Source organism: Nuphar pumila, chromosome 7, assembly GCF_984573655.1.
Source record: "Nuphar pumila chromosome 7, dmNupPumi1.hap1.1, whole genome shotgun sequence".
Taxonomy (NCBI): domain Eukaryota; kingdom Viridiplantae; phylum Streptophyta; class Magnoliopsida; order Nymphaeales; family Nymphaeaceae; genus Nuphar; species Nuphar pumila.
Window position 1 is genome coordinate 108,148,710 of NC_143255.1, and position 21,370 is coordinate 108,170,079.

Sequence of the window (21,370 nt, forward strand, 5' to 3'; positions counted from 1 at the left end):
CAGGCAAGTTCTTTACTATATTTCTTAGTCTTAAAGGCTCCATGTTCCTTTACCTTACAAATTAAAGAATTCCATGAAAGTAAGTTTAATGAGAAAGAAACAAATGAACTCAAAATTTGTTCCCTCCAAATACTTTTTTCTCAAATCTTTCCCCTTCTATATATATCCTGAGGCCCTGTCTTAGCTCTTCACATCAACATTAAGCATTCAGAGAGAGAGAGAGAGAGATGGGGGCTGTGGTACTTGTTCATTTTCTTGTGGTATTGTCCATTGTTGTTTTTGTAGCTGGCTCACTAAGCACAGATTACTATGACAAATCATGCCCAAAGGTTGATTCCATTGTGGCAAAAACTGTCAAGAAGGCCATGAATCGTGACCAAACTGTTCCAGCTGCACTCCTCCGGATGCACTTCCACGACTGTTTCATCAGGGTCTCTCTCTCTCTCTCTCTCATATTTGTAATAGATCCATTTAAAAATTGAGCAAGCTAGCCTACACGGACTTCTTAAATCTACCGCAATGCCAATGGAGTCAAGTTACTCCTATCACATTTAGAGGTTTTAAACTCGATCAGCCTGAGTGCCTAAAGAGATTCATGGTTGTTCCATATATAAAGTGAAGTCTGATAACATGGAAAAATAGGTCTAACCATCCACAAAATTTCACTTGACTAGTCCTTGGACCTGGGCTAAGTTGGTCCAGTGTACCAAGTTTTGAGCCTTGAGTTCTTAATGTGTTTGTTTAGATTATCTGATTGACTTGAGTTCTCTTTCAGGGCTGTGATGGATCTGTGTTGCTGAATTCTACTAAGACCAACACTGCTGAGAAAGACGGGCCACCCAACATCTCTTTGCATGCGTTCTATGTTATTGATGCAGCTAAGAAGAAGCTGGAAGTTCAGTGTCCGGGTGTTGTTTCTTGTGCTGATATTCTTGCACTTGCTGCTCGGGATGCAGTGCTACTTGTAAGTAGTGACACCAATTTCATTAGACCAAATTGGAACTTAATTTGTTCATAATATTTGACGAAAAGATCGATTGTTCCGGTTTCGTCTTTGTTGTATATGGGCCATTGTTGGAAATTGATTGTTCTACTAGTTGCCATTCATGAGCTGCATTGTATTGTAGGAGTGGAATATGTCGGTGTCATTAATTTACCATATATTTTAATGAAGTTATAATATTTTGTTTTTGTTATTTCAGTGGGAAACAACAGTTGATAATGTTTGTTTCATCTTTTGCTTCTCTTTTAGTCTGGAGGACCAACTTGGGAGGTGCCCAAAGGAAGGAAAGATGGAAGAATTTCCAAAGCCGCTGAAACTAAATTATTACCGGTTCCTACATTCAACCTCTCTCAACTGAACCAGAGCTTCTCTCTCAGGGGCCTTTCAATTGATGATTTAGTGGCACTCTCAGGTGACAATAATTTAGTAAAGATAATTAAAGTCACGCTTATTAACCTCCCTGATTATGAACGTGGTACCAAAGTTTGAGTTTGAACAGCCTTGACAAATGTGGCTAACCAAGTTCACTAGAGCCGAACACAGATTCAAGAGACCAAGTTAGTTAGTTAGTTGGGACTTGGAACACTAATTTGAAATGCAGCCTTCTCAAAGGCTGAACATCATCCATATATAAGTAGTCAGATCGAACTCACCTTAAGACGAATGCACATCTAGGCCTGTACAAATCTCAGCCCGATCTTGGGCTCGGCTTCTTTAAGCATGGCACGGGCTCGGCTGAAATGGTAAAATGAGCCGAGCCCAGGCACCAAGTTTTTCATTTACCAAGAGCTGGTGATTTCGAATCCTGCCCCCTCAAAGTTAAGGCTGTTCAAGCTTGGCTTGGGCTCGAGCCCTCTATATTTTGCATCAAGCCAAGTCTTAAAGTTCAGGCTCTGCCCGAGCCTGGCTCATGCGCAGCCTATATATGAGCATCTTGATAATTGATTGTTATTTGATATGCATCCTGGTGATCTCCATGGGGTTGATTCCACTAAGAGGTGCATCTGTTTCTGAATCTAGTCATAGATCTTTCTTTCTTTCTTCATACCCCCCTTAAATCTTATGATGCAAGTTGTTTTGATGAAACCTGACCTCAGCATGGTCGATTTAATAAGGATAGACCCTTGGATCACATTTCTTTTGTGAAAATATGATTTTTTTAAATCACAAAATGTTGTGTTGTTGATTTTTGAATCACCAAAAAATCCTGAGCACAAGTTAGACTTCAGCGATTTAAATGACAATCTTAAATAAATGAAGGATGTAGATCACATCTATGGAGTCCGATTCGATCAAAACAATTTGCATCGATGAGATCCCAAGAAGGGGTATGAAGATAGGAATGACATAAGGGATGGGGGGAACAAATTTGCCAAAATGTTACCTGAATAGACAATAAAAAAAAAGTTACCATGATAAAGCACACCCTTGTGGGTAAATGCAGGTGGGCATACACTTGGGTTCTCCCATTGTTCATCATTCCAAAAGAGGATCCATAAGTTCAACTCGGTCCATGATGTGGATCCCACCATGGCATCGGCCCTTGCTGTGAGCCTGAAGAAGACATGCCCCAAGCATAACAAGGTGAGGAGTGCAGGGTCAACCATGGACTCAACTGCTTCAGTGTTCGACAACATGTACTACAAGCAACTGCTGGAGGGGAAGGGCCTCTTCTCTTCTGACCAAGCCCTGCTCTCCAACGGCAAAACCAAAGGCCTTGTGGGCAAGTTTGCCAATTCACAAGGGGACTTTGAGAAGGCTTTTGTGAAATCCATGCTCAAGATGAGCAGCCTGGCTGGGGATGGCGAGGTGAGGTTGGACTGCAGGTTTGTGAGGTAGAACCATTATTTGATTTGATTTGATTAATTGTTACTTGTGATTGTTGGATGAGTGGTATCAAAGTGTAATAGTGTGAGGTCGATCGGTTCTTGAATCATCCATAATGTTATACGAGTGAATGACGGTAGAAGATTTTGCTGTTGTAATCCAAAGTGCAACTTATTTGTGCTTTTGACAAACAAAACAAGGATAAATAATGATTGCATGAATTTTTTCAGTTATAAATTGTCCAAGTGTACCTGTGGTATATATAAATTTTTTCAGTTATAAATTGGGTGTTGTAATCGAACAATCCAAGAGTAGATTCGTATAAAATCAAGCATGTAGATCACATTTGTATGGTCAGATTTTAGAAAAAATAAGAAAAATCCTTCCAAAGCTTGGTAGGCTTGCGATAGGCTCAAAAAGTGGCCAGGCAGCTACCACTCACTATATATATATAAGTTTTGGATTACCCTAATCTGACCTGTATGCAGGGTTTTTCGGTGATCCAAAATCAATGGTTATCAAGGCATCAGTTTTTTCTGACTCATAAAATCACAAATTTTCAACAAAAAAACATCATTTAAGAGTCGATTCCCACTAAATCGAGCATGCTAAACACATCTAATGGTTCAGATCTATCATAAAACAATTCAAACTAGGGGGCCTAATGGGGGCAGAACCAGAAAGTGGGCCTAAAATCTTCAGTTCTCTCTCTCTCTCTCTCTATATATATATATATATATATATATATATATTATATATATATATAAGAGTAACATCGAACTCATAAATATTTTAAAATTACGTAAAAACAACCCTTTAACAGTGGTATGATCACAGCTAATTTTTATTCTACCGGACCCTCTAGCTGCAGTAAAAAATCTTGGGCAAAGGATCTTTTTTTGGATGTGTGGTGCACAACACTCCGTCCAACCATTATTCGATGCCCATCTCATCCGACATTACTCTCTTCCACATATATACACACACATGTGTGTGTGTGATAATGGAACATATTTAATTATGATCAGTTAGATGTATTTTGCATGCTTAATTTAGTGAGAATTGACACTTGAATCATGTTTTTTTTGACGAAAAAATATGTTTTTATGAGCTAGAAAAAATTGATGTCTTCATAGCCATTAATTATAGGACCACCCGTAGTGAACAGTCCAGTCAGCCTAAGTTGAGCTTCCCAACCAGGGGAGCAAGCTCCCCTACGAACGAGGACTCAAAGCCTAGAGTAGACCTTAGCAAACCTGACCAGTCAGGACCCACATACAATACCCATTCCAAAGCCAAACCTAGTGAGCCTACCATTCGTTGTTTTAGGTGTCATGAATTGAGACATGTCGCATCTAAGTGCCCCACTGTGGGCAAGAATACCCATCTCGTCGAGGGTATTATGGAGTCAGCATTCGAGAGTGAGAGTGAGGCATTAGTCGAGGATGAGGATGAGAGGAAAGTCGTAGAGTTTGACGACAACGTCAAAAATTTATTGTCCATCCGTCATGTTTTGACCGCACCCCATGAGTCGACCCCTGAAAAATGGTTGTGGAACAACATTTGTGGAACCCGGTGCAACTGTGAGGGTCACGCGTGTGATGTTATTATTGACACTGGTGCTTGTAAGAATATGGTGTCCAAGAGCGTTATGTGTACCTTGAACCTGAAGATCGAGAAATTGTCCCAACCATACAAGATGACATGGTTCAAGAAAGAAAATGAGGTTCCCATCACTCAGCGTTGCTTAGTTCGGTTCTCCATGGGGGAGCATTACCACGATGAGGTGTGGTGTGATGTAGCCCCTATGAGTGTGTACCACACCCTTTTGGGTTGTCCTTGGCAGTTTGATCGCAAGACCATTCATGATGGTCATAGGAACACATACTCGTTCATATTTAAGGGTCATAAGATAGTCCTTCTCCCCATCAAGGAGACGGAGTTCCCCACGGTAGATAAGCCTGAGCGAGTTCCCCGACTTGCAGGCCTATCCTACCTATCTTTCTCGAGCCATTGTCAGGAGGATCGATGGTTATTGTTATGCCCTGGTGGCTAAGCCGTCGACGAGTACATCCTTACCAGTTCCTATGGACATCGCGCCCTTATTAAGGAATTTAGTAATATTATGCTAGATGATCTTCCAGATGGCCTCCCGTCCATGCGTGTTGTGTAGCATGCTATTGATTTCGTGCCAGGGTCGAGTCTCCCCAATCTCCCCGCGTATTGCATGCAGTGTTTTAAAACTCGCCGAGTCAACTCATTGACTCGGCTGACTCGGCTCGGCTCGTCCCTTCAGCGAGTCAACCCGGCAAGGCAAACTCGGTTTGCCAAAACTCGGGCTTGACTCGGCCTGACTCGGGCGAGTTTTGGGATGATTGAAATTTGATTTTTGAGTTTCAAATTACAGTTTCGAAATATATAAGTACATATATTTTAACAAGGGTTACCCCCAGATTTTGTATAAAAAAGAAAATAAAAATCATTTAAAGATAAAAAATCATTTAAATCCATAGAATAAAATCGCCATGTTGTTCGAACTACTGTTCACCCTGTGCTATCAACTTGTTCTAGTAAAATATTTTAAAGAAATGATTCTCACTATATATGGAGGGTCAAATGTGCCTATAGGAAGTCACATTTAGGTTTCATCATCCATTTGTTATGTGAACAAGCATTGTACATATTCAAATATTAATATATTTCTTGCATAGTTTTCATACATGAGAAAATTACTTATTTATGTTGATATTGGGCATTATGCACATATATCTCTATTTTACATTTATGGATTTGTTAGAGAGGGAATTGGAACTTTTAAAAAAAGCTAGCATATATGATTGGCCATTTTAAGAATCGGAGGTAGTAGCAGACTGAACTCATGGTGACCACATTCTCTAATTCAAGTCATGAATTAGTCAAAGTGCTTGTATAGATATCAAATTCAAATTTTTATATTCTTACAGACATTTGGAGACTATATGTTTACTCAAAAACATGGTTTGAGACAAATTATATTTTTTTTTCTTTTAAAATCAAAAGTTAATAAAACCCGGTCCAAGTCATCGAGTTGACCCGCCTAGTCACGAGTCAATAAAGAACGAGTCAAGTTCTGAGTCACGGGTTTTAAAACCTTGACCGCATGAACCCATCCGAGCATGCTGAGTTGTTGAGGCAGGTCCGGGAGTTACTACGAAAGGGCTTTATTCGTGAGAGTGTGAGCCCTTGCACAATACCTGCCCTACTCACCCCTAAGAAAGATGGGTTCATGTGCATGTGTGTAGCCAGTTAAGCGATAAATCGCATCACTGTCAAATACTGTTTTCTCATCCCTCGCTTGGATGATATGTTTGATATGTTGGCTGGTGCTTCCATTTTCTCCAAAATCGATTTAAAAAGCTCGTATCACCATATTCGTATCTGGGAGGGGGATGAGTGGAAGACAACATTCAAAACACGTGATGGGTTGTATGAGTGGTTAGTCATGCCATTTGGGCTATCTAATGCCCCAAGTACCTTCATAAATATGATGTCCCAAGTGTTGCGCTCTTGTATGGGGAAGCTTGTTGTTGTATACTTTGATGATATTTTGATTTATAGTTCATCGTTGTCTGATCATATGAGTCACCTGCGTCAGGTCTTAGAGATTTTGAGGAGAGAAAAATTGTATGTCAATGTAAAAAAGTGTGAGATCATGACGTCCAGTGTCGTGTTCTTAGGTTTTATTGTGTCATCTGATAGAGTTAGGGCAGATCCTACGAAAGTCTGCGCAATCGTAGATTGGCCTACCTCAAAGACTATAGGAGAGATCTGTAGTTTCCATGGGTTAGCCATGTTCTACCATCATTTTGTGGGAAACTTCAGCACCCTTATGGCCCCTATCACGGAATGCCTGAAAGGTACTAGTTTCCATTGGACGTCTGCCGCAGGAAAGGCCTTTACGATCATCAAAGAAAAAATGATTAGTGCCCCTATCTTAGCCCTTCCTGATTTCAGTGCAGTCTTTGAGGTAGAGTGTGATGCCTCTAAAGCGGTGATTAGTGCCGTCTTGTGTCAAAATCGTCGACCTATTTATTTCTTTAGCGAGAAACTGACTCAGGCCAAGTGCCAATATTTCACTTATAATGTTGAGTTCTATGCCATCATACAAGCCCTCCGTTATTGGATGCATTATCTCATCTATAAGGAGTTTGTCTTGTACACAGATCATGAGGCATTAAAGTATCTGAATAGTCAAAAGAAGTTGAGCGCTCGTCATGCCAAGTGGGTCAGTTTCTTGCAAGAGTACACCTTCACGATTCACCATCAATCTGGTACTCTGAACAAGGTAGTTGATGCTCTTAGTAGGAAGAACAGTCTTCTGATGATTATGTCAGTGCAAGTCATTGGGTTCGAGCAATGTAAGGAGTTGTACCCGACAGATCCAGATTTCCAACAAGTCTTAAAAGGGTGTCTCTCCTCTAATCACACTATCGACCCACGATTTAGTATATATAACGGTTACCTCTTTCGTGGTAACAAGTTATGTGTGCCTGATTTCTCTCTAAGACTCCAGTTGATTTTCGAGTTACACGAAGGGGGACTAGCTGGGCATTTTGGACATGATAGGACGATTGGTCTATTAGATGAACGTTACTTTTGGCCTAAAATGAGCAAAGATGTTGTCAAGTTTGTTTGGAGTTGTCGCATGAGTCAAGTGTCCAAGGGTCATCGTCAGAATAGTGATTTGTATACTTCGTTAGCCATCCCTGAACGTCCCTGAGAGCATGTGTCCATGGATTTTTTTGTAGGCCTGCCCAAAACCCTGCGTCATTTCGATTCCATTTTAGTCATCGTTGACCGATTCTCTAAAATGGTTATTTTTGTCCCATGCAAGCGAACCACTGATGCCTCATTAGTCGCCTCATACTACTTCAAGGACGTGGCCTGCTTTCATGGGTTATCCCACACAATCACCTCAGATCGTGACACGTGTTTCATGAGCCATTTTTGAAAATCGTTATGGGCCCTGTTGAGGACAAAGCTTCAGCTCAGTGGTGCTTACCACCCTCAAACAGATGGTCAAACCAAAGTTGTCAACCGTACCTTAGGAAACCTGTTGCGGAGTCTAGTAGGGGAGAACGTCAAAACTTGGGACCTAGTTTTGCCTCAAGCTGAGTTCGCATATAACAGCTCCATCAACCGGTCTATAGGCAAATCTCCGTTTCAAGTGGTTTATGGTTAGTCGCCCACCCATGTAGTAGACCTAGCACCTGTATCTAGCATTCTAGACCTAACCAAACAAAAATAGAAATAGAAATAGATTGTCATTTTGTGCGAGAAAAAGTTCAAAATGGAGAACTTTAGACTCCATACACCCCAAGCTCAAAACAGTGGGCAGATGGTCTAACCAAAGGCCTAACCAAACAAAAATTAGCTGAAGCACTTGACAAGTGGGGCTGCTACGCCGTCTATGCCCCATTTGAGGGGGAGTGATGGAATGCTCAGGAAGTTGCCATACTTCTAGGGACCCAGTTTCTTTGGAAGGTTGTTATCCAGCTGTGTTTCATCCTCAATTATCGGATTGATCTCAACCGTTTTCTCTTTGTGATATTGCTTCATGCTTATCTTAAATAGCCTATAAATGTATCCATTGTAAATTGTCTGAGGTATGGAATAAGAAATCCTGAGTGTGTGGCTCTTCCCGTGGATGTAGGATCTCTTGATCCGAACCACGTTATACCTGTCTTTCTTCTTCTCTCAATTCTACAAGCAGTGATAGTCTGTGCATATGGGACACCTGGCAGGATGGTCTTTTTTACTTTGATTTTTACCTTCCACCAGAGTACCCACTTGTTCCACCGGTGAGCAAACTACAACAGTGTCTTCTTATTGTAATCTTGAATCTGGTTTGGGTTTATGGAAATATGTTGGATTTTTTCATGACTGCTTCTGAAAACCCAGTTGGCATATTATCATTCTGGTGGTTTGTGGATAAATCCAAATTTATACATGAATGGAAGGGTGTGACTCAGCCTTCTGAACACATGGACTGGTGATGGAAATGAAGTTGGGGAACCATCATCTTCTAGCATACTTCAAGTTCTTGTTTCATTTGACGGTCTGGTTCTCAACTCCAAACCATACTTCAACAAGCCCGGGTATGACAGGGAGGTTGGGACAGCTGAAGGGGAGAAGAACTCATTGTCTTACGCTAAGAATTCATTTCTACTAAGCTTCAAATCGATGTTGTATATTTTACGGAGACCACCAAAGGTAATTGTATCCTTTACCATTGAAATTGCACTTCTCATTTGGTGATTAAAAAACAAACCTTTGTTTCATTTGCATCCTTCTTCTTCCTCTCTCTGATACACACACATGCATGCATGCACACCTTTGCACGTGCTGTTTTGGTTAGCCATGTCATTTGTTCAAAGTCTTGATCTCATGAGTATTTGGCTTCCCCAGAGGAACTGGTGTATCGGGGTTGTCACAAATACACACATTCTGAAATTTCAAACTTACTCAAGGACGTGACAATGCATCTTGGAGGTTCTCTAAAGACGGTGATTTCCACAGGGAGTCCATCATGCTATGGAATTCTATGTCCACTGGGTGTCCAATGGCTTCGAGACGATTGTCTTTGGGGGGCTGGCTTAGCACAAAGTGGATTGAATTGTGGGTTGTGGGTGTTGTATAATGGGCTAAAACAAAGGCAAATATAAGGAAATGGGGAATTCAATTATCAAGCAGGTGTCATCTTCGAGAAATGGATGAAGAGAATGCAGCATGAGTCGGTGGACAGCTTATTTAGGACTTGCTTTTTTTTCTAGAGAATACAGCATGAATCCTGGTTAGAGCATGCAGAGTTTTGGGAGCATGCAACCTCTATTAGAGACCTTTTCCTCACCACTAAAATGTGGGGCAGAAGGCATAGATGGCTCTTTGTATGGAGGTACTGGTTGCTACTGTTATGGAGAGGAATTTGGTTTCATAGGAACGCCATTGTGTTTCGAGAAGGAAAACCGAACTGAAGTGCTCTACTATCAGCAATTCGGTGGGAGCTCAAAGAGATTAAAATTGAAATGGCCAAACAAGGATTTATCCTGGGTGGTCCGCTCAAGGATCAGCATATGATTTGCCGCAGTTATTCTGTATCTCCTTATTTTTCTGCTAGGAATTGACTTCTCATCAATTCCTAGTATATTATGTAACAATTCTTCTTATTCTGAATATATTAATTTTCCTCTCTCAAAAAAAGATATCGTATACTAACGTTATGGCTGAAGCTGACTGCACCTGAACCTCCCTCCCACCGGTGCATGGTCATTTGTGGATCATTGTTTACAAAAGAATAGCTGATATTTAAGATGAAGTCGCTTTTTATGCAAGGACTGCTATGACCATTCATCTCAACATTTCTCAAGATGAACACCACACCCGTATCAAGAAATGCCAAGATGGTTGGCTGTGCCCCCAAGCAACAACACTCAAATAATGTGAACACATTTAAGATTTTTTTTTTTCAAAAGACCACAAACGTTTTTTCGTTTTTATTTTTTAAATATTAGTTTTTAGTTTGTATACATTATCTTAAATTTAAAAATCTTATGCATGTCTATATTTTTTGAAATAACAAAATTCTTATCAACAGATCTCTTATCAAGAAAATGCTGATACTTAGATTTGTAACATGCGTAGTGCTTTTCCACATTCTAGAGCATTTGTGTGTCTGTGGAGCTCAAAAATGCTTGATGAAGAAGGGAGGTTATTTCGTCCGGTCTCGTTTTTGTTTCATCAACGGGTGCGGGAGTCGGGAGTTTCATTTCGCCTCAATGCGTTAGGGGGTGGTGGGATGATCAGTAGCAACGAGCAACCCCATCTCAATATGGTGACAACCACTTGCGACCGGACCGTGTCCGTCTCAACTTCACCCATTTGTTGTAGTATTTGTAGGAACAAATAAGGGTGTCAACGGGTCGGGTATGGTTTGGACCCAGGTGGAACCAGACTTTTACCAGATTTCCGGGTATAGTATCGGGTCCGGACCTGGGTCGATTATAAGAAAAACTATACCCCGGATCCGATAAGAACTACATGAACCAAACAGGAACCATATAAGGTAAAACTATATTTTTATCATTTTTACATTGAAAATTTGCGGGTCTTAATCGAAACTTGGGTGGGGTCTGGGTCTGGTTTAAAATTTCACAAACTATACCTGGGTCCAAGTATTAATCGGACCTTCAGGTTCAGACCCGGGTCTTAATCGGGTCTTCATTTATCACCATACCCAAACCCTATAGGGTTTGGTTCGGGTCGGGTCTGGGTAAACCGGTTCGGTTGACACCCCTAGATACAAATGACTTAGCAAAACCCATTTTTTTATAATTTTTGTATTTTTTGATAAATCTGACAAAATAAATGTGATCTACATGCTTGGTGTAGTAGGGAATCTGATATGTTTATAGGTTTTTTTGTTGAACACACCAAACTTTATTGACACAAAAGAACATGTTATTTTTGTTGAAAAACGTGTTTCAAGGGTCGATCCCTAGCAACTCAACCATCTTTAATACATGTACAAGGTTAGATTGAATCAAAACGACTAGAATCAAGAGATCCCAACTAGATTGTAGGTGTAAAAGATTATATCAAATATATATTCTTTATTAAATAAGCTCAACAAAGAAATCATACATATAAGTACGTGGACCACAAAGACTGTATAAGTAGATGGATCACATAAACTAGTTCTGGTCAGACAATAAGCTAAATAGTCAAATTCAATGGCCATCGCCATGCTTCTTTGCTTGCTTAATCTTATTCTTGGCTTCCTTCTTTTCATGGTGCTCATGAAAAACAAACCCAGCACTACCAACGACCACAACTGCAGCAATCTCTTCCTTTATCTTGTGTCCACGGGCGTGCTCCGGATCCTTCTTTGCTTTGTGCTTTTCGTGCTGCAAGGGTCCCAACCAAAAGTCAGCAACAAAATTGGTAAATTATGAAGATAATATTCATAATAATACTATTGTTGTTTTTACTAATTGATTCTTTTCACATAGAACATTATTTTACCTGATCAGCTTTCATATATATATATATATATATATATATTGATTTTCAGAAATAGCATATACTTACCAAAGCATAGGCACCAGCAGCAACAAATCCAACTTCACCAAGAAGTTTCATGTGCTTGTGATGCTTCAATTGCTCCTCAGGAGTCTTGTCATGCTTCTCCCTGTGAAACTGGTGATGATGATTGTGCTCTTCTGCCGGCATGGTGTCTGGAAAATGTAGCTTCTGTTGTGTCTAAGATAAGAGCAAACCTACCCTGAAAATGCAAAACTAATGTTGTGATGGTACTAGAGATCGGAAAGCAGAGAAGAGAAGGGAAGGATGCAGTGCAGTGCTGGAGATGATCGTAAATGGGTGTCTTCATGTAGTATTTATAGAGAAACATCATGAAGAAGAGAGGTGTCCAATTTCCCTTTTCGATTTCTTACATGCTAAGGCTTCTGGAAGATCATATCTGAGATTATTAACTTTCTGTGTTGTAAGAAGCTCCGTGGAAGATCAATGACGCGTATGGACGTAAGAGGAGTCGTTGGAGCAAACCAACCTAATCCACTCACGTATCGCCAAATTGATGTGTAATGATCGGTCCCACCTTGTTATGATAAAAATAATTATCCAACACGTATTTCTTGTCTCTTCACAGGGTCCCATACTGGTTGAAGATAATAACGCTAAGCATTAATGTCCAATCTGAACCGTCCATTTCTTCAATGGATGGTGATAGATGAATAGGGACATATGCATACAGTCTTTCATAAAAAGTCAGGAATACACGCATTTACAATTTTGACAATAAGAAGGAATGCTTTACAATTGTTGGGTAGGAGCACACGGAGTGCGCACACACACACACACACACGCAAAGTGGTCTTCTTGGCACCTTCTTGTAGTAGTGATTGTGCTAATCTCTTAAATGTGAAACCTTAGCACGAAAGCAAAACCAATCATCCATTTGTGTTCTATTTAATCTCAATCCCCATACTATCTTCTCAGCACCAAAAGCTCAAAACCTTCCCCTTGTCATATCATACACAGTACCAGACTTTCTGGTTTCTTAGTTTTTGTGTTGACATGTATACAACCAAAATGGCCACCATGTTTACTGAAAAGAACCACCATCATCCTGAGAAGGAGAAGCATCACAAGACCCCACCATGGTTAAATATTTTTTAGCATGAGAAACACAAAGCAAAGAAGGATCCAGATCATGTACATAAACACAAGATAAAGGAGGAGATTGCTGCCAGTGTGACCATCGACGGTGCCGGGTTTCCCTTCCATGATCACCATGAAAAGAAGGCAGCCAAGAAGAAGATTGAGCATGAGCAGAGGAATCATGGCCATCACTATTAATATAGTTTTAAAAGAAATTTATTTTTTATTATATTATTCGTGAAGGCAATTTACATGAGGAATGACAGGAATTCACTCTTCGAATATACAATTGTAATTCAGAAATGAAGCGGAAAGTGTTCTTACAAATATATCCATTTGAACATGATTCTTTGATGGAGCTCACCCAAGGCTGGTTGTGCCAACACCCTTGCAGAAGTCTCCATGTTCTCATGACACCTTTTGTTCCTTTGTAGCCATAGCAAGCGCCATATGATCAGGAAGAAGCATCTCCAAGTGAACAACAGAAATTTACTTTTTCTTTGGATAAAACTTGCAATAAGAACATCCTTAAGATTCTGCACATCACACCAAAAGCTATTCACCGCCAAACTGAAGCATTCCATGGAAAACTTGCATTCTCAGAAAAGATGGATGGTGGATTCCTCTTTAGATTTGCCTTACACACATTTACTAGAAAAACTGAAACCTTGTTTCTTCATTACTTGGTCCCTTAGAAGGCAATCTTGCAAAAGTAACCAATCACTGAAAGAATCATGAATAAGAAAGGCATGATCCCAAAGAGTTTTTTCCGGTAACCATTGAGCCAAGGGAGGGCCAAGGCAAGCGCAAACTGAAAATTCACCATTAGAAGAATGAGGCCAAAGTGGGGCAAAATCAATGAGTGGGTTTTAATGAACTCCCACTCATAAATTAGGCACATCCATTCACGTGCAGTAAATGGAGATAGATTTTGTTGGAATTATAAGTTAGTCTCTTTGTATTCCTCCCTCATTTTTTGGAAACTCATTTTACATTAAGGCTTGTTGGAATTGTAAGCTAGACTCTTCGTATTCCTTCCTCATTTTGAGAATTCGTTTTACATTAAGGCTATCTGCAGTTTTTCTATGCAAACTCTTTGGGTTCCTCTCCCATTTATTTCTTCTCCTTGAAAATGTAATAGCTTTTTAGTTTTTCTATGGTAGAAATTTACTATGTAATTAAATTTTGGTTGGACTTGAATGCTATATATATAGCAGCCATGTATCATCATTTTGACAAGTCATTGGAATGTTTTGAAGCCTTTTATAGCCTTCTTCTTCTCTAACACCATTTCTGTGTGTTTTTCATTCTAGAGAATAATCTTCTTCTCTAGTTTGTTATTTTATCTCCAACATAGTGGTATCAGAGCTAGGATGACTTCTAACAATATGGTGCAACCACAAGTTCCTTGCTTTGCTGGAAAAAATTATAACAAGTAGAGTATTCAAATGAAGTCGTTCTTTGGTTCTCAAGATTTATGAGACATTGTTGAAAGTGGCTTCGATGTGATGGACAATGTGGAGGGCATCACTCCATGACAACAAACTAAGTTGAAGGAAAACCGGAAGAAGAACAATAAGGCATTGTTCTATATTTATCAAGCTATTGATAAAGGCATTTTTGAAAGGATATCTACGGAGAAATCGGCAAAGGAAGCATGGGATACTCTCTATACAACATATAAAAGAGAAGACAAGGTAAAAATGATGAGACTCCAAACTCTTAGAAGTGAATTTGATTCTTTAAAAATGAAAGAATCTGAAACTATTGAAGTATTTTTTAATCGAGTCTTCTCCATTGTTAATCAAATGCGAGTAAATGGTGAAAAACTTGAAGATCAAAGAGTTGTTGAAAAGATATTTTGAAGCTTAACTCGCAAGTTTGAACATATTGTTGTTGCTATAGAAGAATCCAGAGACTTATCCACCTTGTCTATTGATAGTTTAATATGATCACTTCAATCCCATGAACTTTGTATAAAGCAATTTGATTCTCCTCCAATCGAGCAAGCTTTTCAGACACAACTCTCTATTTGTGGTGGTGCTCGAGGACGAAGAGGAAGAGGATATGGAGGTGGTAGAAATCAAGAGACGAAAGAAGATGATTGTGATTCATCTTATTCTATGCGAGGAAGAGGTTGAGATAGAGGTCGTGGTCGCTCCCTCTCACAAGTTCAATGCTTTCATTGTCAGAAGTATGGTCACACCATAAAGTTTTGTAGAAAGAGATTGGCAGAAGAAAACCAAAAGGAGGTAACTTTCATGCATGAGAAAAATAAAATTCTTGATGATGATATTCTCTTTTTTGCTTGTGATACCAAAGAAGAAATACATGATGAAGTATGGTATATTGATAGTGGTTGTAGTAACCACATGACTGAAAACAAAAAAATATTTATAGACTTAAATAAAATGGTTCAAACTGAAGTTAGAACAGGTGATGATAATAGGCTTGTTGTCAAGGGACGTGGTGATATTCTTGTTAAAACTAACCATGGCAGTAAGCACATCACCGATGTTTTCTATGTTACAGGCCTCAAACACAATCTTTTAAGTGTTGGGCAACTTATTCTAAAAAGATATGATCTTCATTTCAAAGGAGAAATATGTGAAATCAAGGACAAGAAGAATACTCTCATAGCCGAGGTGAAAATGACTCAAAACAAAATGTTTCTATTTATATTTCAAAGTTTTGTTCTTCCTTGCTTCAATACTATTATTAAAGATCCATCATGGTTATGGCATCTTCGATATGGGCATTTGAATTTCAGTTCTTTATCTCTCATGTGCAAAAAATATATGGTCAAAGGCATGCCTAACATTCATCAGCAAGACAAAATTTGTGAAGGTTGTGTTCTTGGAAAACATCACAGAGACTCTTTTCCTGGTGGCAAATCTTGGCGAGCATCAAAACCACTTGAGTTGGTTCATTTTGATCTATGGTGCCCTATGTGCACCACATCTATTGGAGGTAATCGTTACTTTTTAACATTCATTGATGACTTCAGTCGGAAGACATGGGTTTATTTTCTAAAAGAAAAATCTGAGGTGTTCAAATATTTTAAGCAATTTATGACATTGTTGAAAAGCAAAGTGATCTTTCTATTAAAACCTTGTCTACTGATCATGGGGCTGAATATATGTCCAATGAGTTTGAGGAATTCTTAAAAAAGAAGGGTATCCGTCATCAGTTGACTACTCAGTACACACCTCAACAAAACGGCATTGCAGAAAGGAAGAATCGCACGATCATGAAGATGGCAAGAAGTATGTTAAAATCTAAAGGTATGCCTAACATATTCTGAGTTGAATCAGTGGCATGTGTTATCTATCTTCTTAATCGTGCCCCCACTAAAAGTGTTCAAGACCTAACTCCTCAAGAAGCTTGGAGTGGGCAAAAACCATGTGTTGCTTATTTGAAAGTATTTGGCAGCATATGCTATTCTTATATTCCCGATGAATGGAGGAGCAAGCTTGAAGATAAATCTGAAAAATGTATCCTTGTTGGGTACAGTGAATGCTCAAAGGATTATAAGCTTTACAATCCAATCACCAAGAAAATTATCATAAGCAGAGATGTAAAATTCAATGAAGAAGAATCTTGGAATTGGGATGGGGAGAATGAAAATAAAAATTCACATTTCATCAATAAGGAGGAGAGTCATGAACCTAATGGTGATAGAGGCGAAGGAGATACTTCACTCTCCTCTCCATCTGCACATTTATCATCGTCTTCCTCATCTTCAAGGAGTTTTGAATCTCCTCCTATGAAGACAAGAAGTCTTCAAAAAATTTATGAAACAACAAGAAAAAATCTTGAAAAAGATTTGGTGAATTTTGCTTTATTTGCGGACACCGATCCAATTACTTATGAAGAAGCATCTCAAGAAGAAAAGTGAAGAATTGCTATGAATGAAGAAATGAACTCCATTGAAAGAAATCATACTTGAGAGTTGACTGAGCTCCCAAGAGTACACAAATCTATTGGCGTCAAGTGGGTATATAAAACAAAGTTCAACTCAAATGAAGAAGTTGAAAAATGCAAAGCTCGGCTAGTGGTAAAAGGTTACAAGCAAAGGTATGGCATTGATTTTAATGATTGTTTGTGATCAATAAACAAAACCAAGGTCATTTGAATTAGAGTGCCTTGTTCCATCACCTTAATTCTTGAATGCCTAAACCTCTTGCCTCCCGAAGACTAGAGACAAGTTCTCAAGAGGTCAAAGGAACACTTTCTTAAACTCTTCTTCTAGACCAATGACCTCCTGCCACCTTCTTCTTCTTCTTCTTCCCTTTTCTGGTTGTTTGAGGGCCGGCAGCCATGGCTGCCGATGAGCTGCAGAGAAACAACAAAAAAAAAATGGCACTCAAAGAGAGAGGGGGGGAGAGTGAGAGAGAGAGGGCCAGCCGACCGGCCGACCCCTCTGTCGTAGAGCAAAGGGGAGAGGGTCAACTCAGATGCCAGCCCCCTCTGCAACTGAATAGACAAAAGGGGCAGAGCCCATTCCGCTTTTGCTTCCTTTAAAAAAAAAGGTCAGGTCCGTCTGGGTCACACCCAGATTGAATCAGATGGTATAAAAATAAAAAAAAAGGTCAAAGTGGGTTGGCTCAGTCTGTGTCAGGCGAGTGAAAGAAATTTTTTTTGGCTAGAACTGGTTCTGATTGAGTCAACTCATGATAAACCAGTTCAACTCGAATCAGTTCAGAATTATACCAGTTTGGACCAAACTGGTTAAGCTCGAATTGGGTCAGTTTGAATCGATTCAGAACTAAACCAGTTAGGATTGACTCAGACACACCGACCTGGTCTGAGTCTGAACCAGACTGGGTCTTGGGTCTCAATTCAGATCCAGTCTGAAATTTTACAGAGGTAAACTAGACAAAAAACAGAAATTTCCCTTTTTACAGATCGGAAAAAGCATCTTCGATGAGGGAGAAACCCTTCCGGCAATCTGGACTAAAATATAACGAATCTAACATTGTTTAAAACAGATACTTCTGATTGAAAATACAGAAACAAATAGAAGACTTCATCAAAAATTCCTGAAATTTCAGCAGTGAGTAGTAGACAGAAAAATAATAAACTTCCTTTTTTACAGACAGATCCTGAATCGGATCTATAGTTTGAGATCTATGATCATCACAAGTCTGATTAGGGTTTTGGTAAACCCTAACGAGTTTTAAATTTAAAATCCGACTCTCTGACAGAGGAAGAATACCGCACAGAGACAAAAAATTATCAAAATTTCATAGTAAATATTTCACATCAACATAAAGCCACTGAACTTTACGGATGTAGAATCGGATATTGGATGAGAGAAATAACACATCTGCAAGTTAGGCTTGAAATTAAACAACGATTTTAATCAACAGAAATCCCGATTTGACTTTTTATTTTATTAACAGAGTTCCCAAATCCCAAAACATCTGAATTTTTTACAGTAGTTCACTGACATATCCGTGTTTCACATATAAAAAAATCAAAAATTTATAGTGAGTACTTCAATACGAACTAACATGCTCTTTACTGATCTAAGCTTAAAACACACAAAAATTTAATAAAACTCAATAAAACATGCTTTAATCAATGAAAACAATAAAAAAAAATACTTAAATAGTAAAACAAAATTAATTTCTATGCTGGAATACATGTAATAAACATGAATAAGTAAAAAAATAAATAAAACACAGGGAATCCACAACTGGAATTGCTTTTACCCTTGAAATCATTGATTTAATCCATTTAATCGGATAAATCTCATGTTTTCTTGGTTAAAAATATAAAAAACAATGCAATAAATGATTCTAAGGGATTAGAATCATGAAAAACAGCATGGAATAGGGTTAGATCATCTTCTTGAATTGAACTTGAGGTTCTTGAGGTTGAATTCATGGTTTAATCCATGAAAGAGGAGGTGCCAATGGTGAAATCTAATATAAAATCATAAAAAACTAATAAAAAATAATAAAATAATATTAAATAATTCACCTTGGGGCTGCAGATGCAATGGAGGAAGGTGGAGGTGCTGGAGAGGAGAGAAAAACCACGAAAATTTGAGAGAGAAAAGAGCTCCTTTTAACCCCCTTTAGGTCCCCTATTTATAGTTGTTTTTTTTGGATTTGTTTAGGAAGAGTTTTGATTTTTTGGACTCTTTTTACTTATTTTTTATAAACCACATGAAGAGGAGGATTTTTTTGAAGAATTCTAACCTAAATGGACTCTAATTAATCCCTAATTAAACCCTAGAAAGTCCAAATGTGGCACCACCTAGTATGGACCCACATTTGGTTTTTAAAACTTGAATTTAAAACCTTTAAAAACCAATGGTTTAAAACTTAAATAAAATGGATTTTCAAAATTGATTTTGACTCCTCTAAACCCCTAACCTAACTAGGACATTGACTAACCCTAGTCTAACCTTGACTTCTTCAAATGTGGCGTCACCCTGAGTGGGCCCCACTTGAATTTTCAAAAACGATTTTAAAACTTGAAAATGAGATCTTTTTCAAAAGAGATTCAAAAGTAGACTTTGAGATTGAAAGGTTTAAAATGGTAAAGAGTCTTGACTGAGTCAGAACTCCTCTGGATATGGCGCCAACTGAGGGGGGCTCACATTGAAGTTTTGAAAATTTGAAATAAAGACTAAAAATAGCTTTGAAAAGGGGTTAAAATCAATAAATGAGATTCAAAGACATGGAAATAGAGTCCTAATCGAACTGGAACTCCGGGCTAGAGTTCTGAATTTTTAGGACTCTAAGATTTTAGGATTTTAAAAGCCAAATGAAGAAGTTTTTGAAAGATTTTCTCAGAAATGGTAAAATAAGTCAGAAAATACAATCAGGGTTAGACTCCTAACTCAATCAGAACTCTAAAATAGAAACCTGGATTAACTGGACTCTGTAAAATGACCTAATTTTTGAAACCAAATAGAAAGAAACGAAAAATGGCAGTAAAAACGGACTTCAAAACATACTCCTGACTGGACTAGGACTCCGGGACAGAGTCCTGATCGAACTGAAACTTTAGATTTTTTTGGTATTTCTCTGAAAAATAGATGAAAGAACTTGTGAAAGTAGTGAAAATAATAACAAATATTGAAATAAACCAGAGTTCTGATTCAACTGAGACTCTGGGGACAGAGTCCTAATTGAACTAGGACTCTCAGATGCTTAGATTTTCTGAGAAAACAAATGAGAGAAGTTTGAAAAATAGTTAAAACAGAATAATACTGAAGTTTTGGTTCAGAGTCCTGATCTGATTAGGACTCTGAGAAAAAGTCCCGATCCGATCAGAACTCTAAAAATTTTTGGTTTTCTGATAAGTAAATAATGAAATTTAAGCAAAGCTTTTGAAAACCAGTGAAAATAAAGTATGAAAACCAATTTTGGATAGAGTTATGATTCGATCAAGACTCTGGGGTAGAGTCCTGATTTGATCAGGACTCTGGGATAAAACCTTAGAATTTTGAAATTCTTTGATAAAAGTGTAACAATTTTGATAGATGGAAAGAATTTTGAAAGATTTTCTCAAAATTAAAATCAGAATCAGAGTCCTGATCCAACTAGGAATCTCTGAACAAAGTTTTGTTTTGACTAAAACTCTGAGTTTTGACTCATTTTGAAAGATTTGGTTAAAAACAAGTAAAAATAGTGACAAAAGACAGAGTCCTAATCCGACTGAAACTCTGAAGAAGAGTCCTAATCCGACTAGGATTTTTGAAGAAGAGTCCTAATCCAACTAGGACTCTGAGATTTTGGCCAAAATGAATGGTTTTGAAAGGTATTTTTCCAAAACAGGTAAAAAAGATAGTAAAAAGTAAAGTTCTGATCCAACTGGGACTTTGAAAAAAGAGTCCTGATCCAACTACACTACAAGAAACTTGTGGATTAGCGACGACCTAAATTCGTCGCTAATCCGTTGCTAAACAGTTTAGCGACAAATTAGCGATGGATAGAGGCCATCGCGAATTTTTGCTTGCCAATTGGCGAAAAACTTATCTGTCGTTAATTCCGTCGCAAATTTGCGACAAATTAGCGACGAACATTATCCATCGCTAATCTGTCACTAAATTTTTAAAAAAAAAAAAAAAAAAATTGATCTCTGTCGGGCGGTATTCCGGCAGCAATAAGCCAGACTTATACCACACCCGACAGGCATTGCACAGACTTGTATCGTCCTCCGTGAACCGGTGCTCTCCGGCATCGCCGTCCTCCGTGAACCGGCATCGCCGTCCTCCAACAATCGCTCAACCTCGTCGCCATCCACCGTGAAACGACGTCCTCCGAAGTCGTCGTCGTCCTCCATCGTCGCCGTCCTCCGGCG

The 21,370-nt window shown here is 38.7% G+C and overlaps 2 protein-coding genes across 2 annotated transcripts; one reads left to right on the forward strand and one right to left on the reverse strand.

Annotated features, from left to right (window-relative positions):
- Positions 1 to 227: 227 nt before the first annotated feature.
- Positions 228 to 3,067, forward strand: LOC149832841 (peroxidase 64-like). The gene is made up of 4 exons (XM_090012614.1): positions 228 to 431; positions 776 to 964; positions 1,253 to 1,415; positions 2,448 to 3,067. Exons 1-4 carry the CDS (start codon positions 228 to 230, stop codon positions 2,840 to 2,842), a joined length of 951 nt encoding a protein of 316 aa, XP_089868740.1. The 3' UTR covers positions 2,843 to 3,067.
- Positions 3,068 to 11,462: 8,395 nt separating this feature from the next.
- LOC149832842 (abscisic stress-ripening protein 3-like) lies at positions 11,463 to 12,253 on the reverse strand. The gene is made up of 2 exons (XM_090014741.1): positions 11,957 to 12,253; positions 11,463 to 11,772 (listed from the first exon to the last, which is right to left on the reverse strand). Exons 1-2 carry the CDS (start codon positions 12,095 to 12,097, stop codon positions 11,596 to 11,598), a joined length of 318 nt encoding a protein of 105 aa, XP_089870867.1. The 5' UTR covers positions 12,098 to 12,253; the 3' UTR covers positions 11,463 to 11,595.
- Positions 12,254 to 21,370: the final 9,117 nt, after the last annotated feature.